This window comes from Convolutriloba macropyga, chromosome 6 (genome assembly GCF_964194025.1).
Source record: "Convolutriloba macropyga chromosome 6, txConMacr16.3, whole genome shotgun sequence".
In the NCBI taxonomy this organism is placed as follows: Eukaryota; Metazoa; Xenacoelomorpha; order Acoela; family Convolutidae; genus Convolutriloba; species Convolutriloba macropyga.
Window position 1 is genome coordinate 19,647,116 of NC_134473.1, and position 9,095 is coordinate 19,656,210.

General features: G+C 36.1%; 1 protein-coding gene across 1 annotated transcript in view; it reads right to left on the reverse strand.

The window, feature by feature from the left end:
• Positions 1-1,405: 1,405 nt before the first annotated feature.
• The window catches only part of LOC142341255 (uncharacterized), a 14,328-nt gene continuing 6,638 nt past the window's right edge, over positions 1,406-9,095 (reverse strand). Inside the window, exons 2-5 of the mRNA XM_075392175.1 lie at positions 7,853-7,992; positions 5,341-5,704; positions 2,398-2,488; positions 1,406-1,617 (exon numbers count right to left, since the gene is read on the reverse strand). Of these exons, the coding sequence (XP_075248290.1) occupies positions 1,406-1,617; positions 2,398-2,488; positions 5,341-5,704; positions 7,853-7,992 (807 nt within the window). The remainder of the gene's footprint in view (positions 1,618-2,397; positions 2,489-5,340; positions 5,705-7,852; positions 7,993-9,095) is intronic.

Here is a 9,095-nt window from a genome sequence, read left to right on the forward strand (position 1 = left end):
ATTGGTTTTTTGAACCGTGAACAACAACAACCAAAAATAAAAATTTGGCTCCATTGCAACTGCTTTTATTCAAATTTCAATTTTTTTTATACTCTTTTTTCCTGAAGCGATACCAGAAATATACTTCCAGCTTCAAACACGAACATAATTGATATCAAAAAACTTTGTTGAAGACTTCCACCTTTCGTATCTGTGATATGAAATGCTTACTTCAGAATTAAAGATGATTTCATACAGGAAAAAATATAGATTTACTCATCTTCCTTACTCTTGCTGGCCCCAGTTTGCAGTGAATTAGTTTGAACGGAAAGCATTGATTCAAACGAAAAGAAAACGTTTAAAAAAGCTTGGGAGAAATTAAAAAAAAACAACAGGAAGTATCGAAATAACAGGCGACATTTTCTAATTGATATTCCTGAAAGCGTATACAACAAATTTAGAATTTAAGAAGTTTTCCACAGTTTTTTTCATTCATAAAGTCTTTATTCATCTGAACTTCCAGTTTCAAATTTTTTCACGCCAGGTGCCATCGTAAAAAAATTCAAAAACTGATAATGAGGCCAGAAACTTTTTTTAGCAAGAAAAACTTATTTGACGGCTATGGCATAAGTTTTTCTTGAATTCATAAGAGGGCTTGCAATTTGTTTCAAGAGTTAAAATCCCAGCAGTAATTTTACTATTTTTATTTTTCCGTGTTGGCACTCGCGATTGATGGTAGCCCACACACGAACAACGACTGAACATTTTTTAAAGTCTCTACTCACAAGACAAGAAAAGATCCCATTCATTTTGAAAAAACGTTAGACAAAAGTTAATCTGGCAGAAAGTTATTTAATTGAAATCTTTTGAAAAAAATTTAAATGAAGAATATTTAGTAAACTTAAAGAATGCGGATATAATCTACAACTCAAACTCGAAATTTAAACTTTGCGGATATAATCTACATCAAGAAGATAATTGACTTTGTACCACTAGTTTCAAATTGGAAAGTTTTTAAATGAGAAAAACTTGTTTTTTATACAGTTTCTGTGAAATCAAAAAAGTGAAATGAGTGAGACGAAAAATCGGTCAAGCGAAAAATTGTATTAAAAAAAGAGCGACAAGACTAATATAATTGCTACAAACTTCGTTTGAGAGCAATTAAAAAGGAATTTCAAATTTACTTTTGAACTGAAAAAAACCTAAAATTGCAGCTCCATCACTTAGACATGCTTGCACGATTATATAGAAGACATGGTTTTTCTCTGAGCCTCGAGGACAGTGCTTTTAGTTCCAGACAAGCAATGAAGTTTATTCATATTCTTTTCATACCAAATAGCGGTCGAGAACGGTATTTGCATAAGTCAAGGCCTCAGGGCCTCAGCAAAATGGGGTTTCAATAACGAAAAAATTAGCTCAATGAAAATTACTCACAATTGTCCTGGTCATCTGAGCTCTCAGTTGTCAGAATTGATGACCCAGTCACTCCCAACCCACCTCCTCCTGTCACGTGATGCAGGTTTGCGTGTCCATGTGAAGACAACTGGGAGGGGGAGCGAAGTGCGGATGAAATTGGGCCCGCCTTCTTGGGCGGCTTCTTTTTCACAATGTGGAAGTCGCTTGAGTCTATACTAGTATCTACAAAAGAAAGATATCATATTCGTTGAGAATCGTTGTTGATTACATTTCATAAGTTGCATTGAATTGCTGCTAGCTGTCATTTTTGTGTAATATTCAATTTGTGAGAGAAACAATTATCTATCCATTAATTTTTATCGAATTAAAAAATCCACGCCCTATAAGAATTGTCAATTACATATATTTTGGTCGCTTTTAGTGCAAGAAATAATTGTTTTCGTGTGCTTTTGAATGTTATTGCCAATTTTGAACATTCTATGCAATTGTTCTGAATCAGTACTGAAAATCAAACTTTCTCTGCAATTGTTCTGAATCAGTACTGAAAATCAAACTTTCTCTGCAATTGTTCTGAATCAGTACTGAAAATCAAACTTTCTCTGCAATTGTTCTGAATCAGTACTGAAAATCAAACTTTCTCTGCAATTGTTCTGAATCAGTACTGAAAATCAAACTTTCTCTGCAATTGTTCTGAATCAGTACTGAAAATCAAACTTTCTCTGCAATTGTTCTGAATCAGTACTGAAAATCAAACTTTCTCTGCAATTGTTGTGAATCAGTACTGAAAATCAAACTTTCTCTGCAATTGTTCTGAATCAGTACTGAAAACCAAACTTTCTCTGCAATTGTTCTGAATCAGTACTGAAAAACACATTTTCTCTGAAACTGTTCTGAATCAGACCTGACAAAAATTCACTGAAATTGTTGTGCATCAAGGCTGATACTCATTGAACAAAAAACGTTCAGAACGGCATTGGTCAGAATAATGTTTCTGTTTTTCACCTGTGTTGTGTTGATGGTGGTGTTGGAGAGACGAGAGGATGTTGCTAGCCTCCTCTGTGATTGGTAGGGGAGCACCTCTTCCAACTGTCATCTGTGGATAGTTTATATTATCTTACTAAAATTCCAGACCATAGTAGACTGGATTCTTTGATAATTCTCGAGTTTATTGTGAAAATCTGTTAGGTTGTTTAGCAAAAAAATTAATCTTGTAAGATCTGTTCAGATCAAGTGTGCTGGTATCATATATGACATTCATGTATCATATATGACAGCTTTGTTAAGAAACTTTTAAGATGTTACACTAAGAACGCTTGCGAACCATTGGGTCTGGGGCCATGTCTCCTTCTGTTCTTTCATGTAATGTAAAAATTGTTCTATCGTTGTTAGCAACCAAAGTTTTTATGCCCAACAGCGCTAAACATAATTGAAATTGGTTTCCCCGGGTTGACCACCCCAAGTATGACAAACAATGAGGCTCGGTAATGTGCGTTTGCACATAATGTTCCGACCCTGCTCGTTCACTTTTTTGACGTAATTTTCTACCAAACGAAGATGAGATAGGAAACTTGCAATTCATGTACTGTTCGAAAAAATGGTTAGAGTAAAAATACAGCTGTAAAATTAAATTAATTAAACAAATTAAATAAACCCATGTCAGATAAAATGGCCGATGAGACTTACCATTAAAATGATTTTTTCGAAGTTAAAACGACCATTAGGCACCATTTCAAAGCATTAAATAAGATCACTTTTTCTTTTTTAGGAAAATGACTGCACGTTTGCTTAATGAAACTGAGTCATTACAATTTTAACAGTGAAACAAATACGTAACCGACAAACGTCGGGCAAATTGCTCTAAAAAGACAGCGAGCGGTTGGCTTCGACAGTTGCTAGGTACGGTTTAGGAAGAACAACTTTACTAGCATTTTCTTAATTGCCAGGAGGAAGAGGGGAGGGTTGAGAGTGAAGTGGGTTGTCAAATTTTAAGGACCTCTCTTCATACCATGAACTCATGTCTCCAAAATGTTTCCGTTGAATTGAATACTAAGAGTATAGTAAGCAGAGAGGCTCTAAAGAGCCCTTAATGCACTCCGGACGCAAGCTTTTTATCCCGTTTCTGAAGACTAAAAGTCAATTGGGTCAAAAAAATAATCAATCAAGCGAAAAATTGTATAAAACAGACTACAGGACTATTACAATTTCGCTTCGCTTGAGAGCAACTATAAATCGCTTGAGAGCGATTTGTAAACTTCGCTTGAGAGCAACTATAAATCGTTTAGAAGCCATGAGTTATTCTCTGAAGCAAAATACATGTTCAAAAGGCCTCATTTGAACGTAGATGAGAGATGTCTTTGATGGAAAGTTCGTATGAAACATGACTTTTCAGTGTTTGACATGAAAAACAGAGTTACAATACAATTTGTATCCTATTGATTTTAAAATTTATGATGAGACCAAAACTAGCTTTTCTGTCCTTGCACATCAATAAAAAACTAACAATAATTGGTTTAAAATTTAGCGTAATACATAATATAAATAGTCAGTTTCACAGACAGAAAAATTAAATTGAACAAATTGACGCGAAAATTGAAATAATCAAGTCGAATAGTCATCTTCAAGAAAACTGTTAAGCTCAATAACTCCACAAAAGAAAACATAAACCTGCCAAGATCGCATGAATTATTCTCCAACGACATGTGTGGCATTTTATTTTAGGGGTGCAGCTTAGAAACTTGTTTCATTTCAAGAACTGATTCCTCATAGAGGTTCGCTCCCAAGCCCTCCAGGATAAAAGTCGTACCTCTTTACCACTACGCTACAGCGTCTTTGCCATTCAACCGTAAAACTCGCTTCGACATTAGCGACAAACTACATATCGAAATGGTGGCAATTGAATTCACCCAAAGTAAAGAATTGAATATATAAAAAAGTCACTCAAGAATATTCTGGAACAAAAGCGCAAAAAAGTCAAGCACATATTTTTCTTGAAAAAGACACCCATTCATAATCACTGCTTCAAACTTCGAGAGAAATTAAAAACGAAATTCAAAAAATGTGATTGAAGCAAAATTCTGCGCTTGACGGGCTTTTTAATTATACCATTCCCTGCTCTCTACGATGTATCGATCGGCCAAAATTGACTGAACAAATCATAACCGACTAAGCGTCGGAAGAATTGCTCTCGAACGACTAGTGGCAGTTCTAATCAATTGCGTCCTGCTTCAGTCGGGGGGAGCGAGGGAGGGGGCCCCAAATGGAACTAATAAGTTCAAAAGTGGGCTTCAAATAACCACATTAGAGGTTAACATATACCACTATTAAGATTTAAAGTAAAAAAATGGCACCAGTTTCGGTGCACTTTTCATCTGACTTTTAGTATTAAATTGCCGCCAATTGAGTTCAGCTGCTTGAAATTGTGATTGAGAGAGAATTTTAGATCACGCGAAACGCAAAAAGTCAAGGGCGTAAAAGTCACTCTAAAAGTCAAAATTGTCAAGCAAAAATTTTGCTTAAAAAAAGACACACACGTTTACAATAATTGCTATGAACTTCATTCAAGAGCAATTAAAAACCAGTTGATGATATAGTTCCTACCACCACTAAGGTGGGGTCGGATTAATAATGACGAAGAACAACAGCAAACTTTTTTGTCAAAAATATACTGTTCCAGTACCGCTTTTACAAGTTAGAATTAAAATATAGTGGTTCAGCACTGGAATACTGAGTGATGAGCCCGGCTTCTGATCAGATTAGGTGGAGCAAACATTACACCCCAAAAACATAAGCCACCAAAATGTGATCTGAGAATCGCATACATAAGATTTTTCTCTCTTTTTTTTCGTGTAAACTAATTTCTCACTTGTTGATTACTTTTGGTAGAGACATTTCTATATTTAAGTATATTACTATGTAACAATAGTGAAAAACGGGTGAACAACTAACCAAATCTGCGTAGGCAACAACGTAAGGCTTGTCCTCCGAGAAGGGTCCGGTCAAGGGTTCTATACACGACAGAGGGGTATCCCCAGTCTCAGACACTCGCATCCCACCAGCACCCTTCATCGGTTTCCTCCCTTCCTTTTTGATCACAAGTGCAGGCACGTCCTCGTCAAGAACAGGTGTGCTGGTCTTCGCAGTCGGGTCGTCCGATTCATATCTGAGGTCACTGTGGAGAGAGGAACGTTGCAGAGGGTCTGAAGTTTGATTCTGATTAGCTGGGACTTTTCCGGTTGCGGCTTCCGGAGGTTTGTCTCTGGCACTGTCTCCCCCTCCCGCCATGATTGCCGACTTTCCAGATACCCTTTTTCTTCAGAAAAACGAAACAGAGGCAAATATTTTGACATGAACAATTTTATTCGCCCCATCATTTGCATCTTTTCATTTCACACATTTCCCATTTTTAGACGCTACAAAATTCTATTAGGCAAACTCTTGAACTGAAATTCAATTTAGGGAAATACATAAAGCACACAAAGTAAAACAATGACAATTACAAAAATAGAAAGAGCACGAGTTTTTGACGTCAAATCTTCCAAAAAAGAGTTTATTAATTTTCGAAATGAACATCTTGATTTATGTTTGTTTGAATTTTCTGTTCTTTATTTTATATTGGCCAATTTGGTGCGTCCTACAATAAGCTGTCGCAAAAAAGATCAAGATTACAATCAACAACTCCATTAGCCAAACTCTATAGGACAAAAAGATCTGTATGTGCTGGCTGGAAACAAAGAGACAAAAAATTTTGCTGCTTCATGAACTCAACATAACTGCTCTGACCGGTGAAGAGAATCCACTAAGACAACGAAATTGAATTTTACACATCTTCCTAATGACATTAGAGAGAGGTGCCATGTCGGATTCGCATGTTGCAAGACTGATAAAACAAGTGACATAAATAAAATTTGCGAGTGGAGACAGTTACTCCCTTCTGAACATTTCATTTCAAAAAAATATAAAACATTGACGCTTTCGCAAACCACTGGTGGATATTTTTGTCCTATGTTAAATTTTTACAATAAACAATTCCCAGGTCCATGATGAAATCCGCGTTTGAGGCCTGAGCCGTTGAGATTGATCTGGGCATCACTATCATGTCCAAACGAAACAACCTCGCATTTCGACCTGTGATCAAGCGGAGAGATTTTTAATATCTTTTTGAAAGCAGCTTGAAGGATACTGCGTAAAAGTTTTGATTTCAAAACAAGAAAGTAGCTTAAAAAGAAATAAATTGGACGTACAATTCTCCGACGCGATGAACAGATTACTTATACGGTTCCCAGTCCTCGTACAGAAACCATAATCAGTAATAATGCCAAGATCACACGAAACAGTTTGGATGTATGTCCTATATGGAATCAACACTGATCATACAATGATTATCAAGAACTTTCAAAAGGAACTTAGAAACCTTCAGCTTCTGGAACAGATCAAAGAAATTTTTCTTTCCTCTCAATAACTATCTACACATATTACGAAAAATTGCCTGGGAAATTAAAACTTCACTGCGTAGCAAACAACTTAACTATCTACCCCCTGCTCTCGTTCAGTAATTAAAAACCTCAGAAGTGTAAAAAGTCAACAAAAAAATCCAAAAGAATCTTAATGAACACATAAGAAAAGTTTGCCTAATCTTGTCTAGGTGAAGCCAAAGTCATCTTCTTTTTTTCAAAACTTAAATTTACGTTTTAGCTCAGTTAGGGTGAGTTAACTAAACTTTATGTAATCAGTTATTTTTGCAAGTGCAACAGTTGAATATCTTTCCAGCAGTCTTTTCTCGCTAAAATTCGTGGTCCCTTTTTTGTGCCACTACATCATATGAGCAGTGGTGAATAAACTGGCGGAAAAAAATAGTTCAATAAGCAACGGTTGAAGTGGCAGTGAGAATTGATTTAAAACCGTGACGTGTAAAAAAGCCGACAGTAAAAAGCCGATTGAAGAGCCGAAGAGTTAAAAAATTTATTGAAAATGTTCAGTGATAAATTAAGATGCATTTGACAGACAATTAAAATTGCTTATGACATACATAGACAGCAAAATTTATAAATTTTGATCAAATGATAATCGGTATTTGAAAATTGAAATTTCATTATTTGCTAGCGGCATAAATTGATAGTGATAGAATAAATAATTATTGCGTAATTATCGGGCCGCGGTCATTCCTCAGCGGCTAATTGGACTCGAAATTATCACAACCGAAATTTGATCAAATCACCCAGATAAGTACTTTTCATGGTAATTAACTAACAGTGTAGGGTAATTCAATTCAAATTTCTGCTTTCAGCTCTTTTTAAATCAATCGGCGCTTCTTAAAGTCAGCTCTTAAGAACTTCGGATTTCTTGCACGTTTAAAACATAATCGCACGGTTGTTAAGGACATATTGAAGTAATTCAACAACTCAATTTATCCTCGCAGTTTAAAAATTGGTTTTTTTTATGAAAACAGAAATATGCTCACATTTGGGTTTTATCTGTGGCTTTGCGGGCACTTTCCTCCCTGCGAAGTTGAGACTCCACTTCGTCCTGATTGTACATGCGTATCTTGGTGTTAACATCCCCAGTCAGTCTCGCCTTCTCCTTCTCAGGCTCATCTCCACTCTAATCACAAAGATCTTGAAACACACTACAATGCACGATTTTCCTATACACAGTGCCAGATTCTAAACCTTGTGCAAGTTTGTGTCAGATTTTCGATCTTTTCGGTTTATGCCCCCCTCTGTTACAAAACATGTGCCATTCCACCGTAAATCGCTGTTGAAAAGTATGGCACGTGCGTCTGGGAGTTGCAAATAATATGCACTCACAAAGGTTTGGTGGGCACAAATGGAAAAGATCCCAGAGTTTAAATTATGTGCAATTTTGTTTCAAGCCAGGCTACGTGACTCCTGTTAAAGTAACTTCAAAATTTCGGCTTGAATCTCAATCATCTGCGAGCTTCTCGATTAATACCAGACTATCTCAGTGACTTCATCAGAATCACGTAACCTAAGATTAAGAGCCTGCTTCACTTATTGTCCCAAAACCTCAAAAATATCAAAGATTAAATGATTAAAAATTATTTCTGTTGAAACCGATCATTTCCGTCCCCCCCAGTACAGAGCATTTGAATTCCAGTCCTGGTTTCAGAGAATTTCAGCACTTATCCAGCACATTTCGATATGAAAATCCGAATTCAGTTCCAAAACATTGCATATCAAGGGTATTTTAGGTTTCCTTAAGGGCAGTTTAGTTTATCTTCGTGATCAATTGATTGAGATCAATGAGATCGCCCAGGCTAAATTTTCCCTACAGAATCTCAAAAATACTCATGCTCCGCAATGAAGTCATGGCAGCACCTTTCATATTTTTGTCGTTTTAATGGTTACTTACTATTGTAGTATACACGCTCTTTATACTTAAGCTCTCACAAATGCTATGACGATGCTGAATTTTGATTGGATGGAAAAGAATTTTGTAAATTTATACAGCACGCATTTATTATCTTGAAATTCACACAGACGATTCTGCTCACTACAGTTCAGTTGCTCACCAGAATACTTGATTAAAAAAACTTGTAGCAGAAAAAGAGCGTTTTTACCGAACCCGCGCTCCGAATAGCATTTAGCATAAAGTTGCAATTAAAAGTCTTTTTTAGAAAAGGAAATTGTAACGTTAACTCTGTCTTCATACAATATAGCACTTGGCACTAGCACCTACATAGC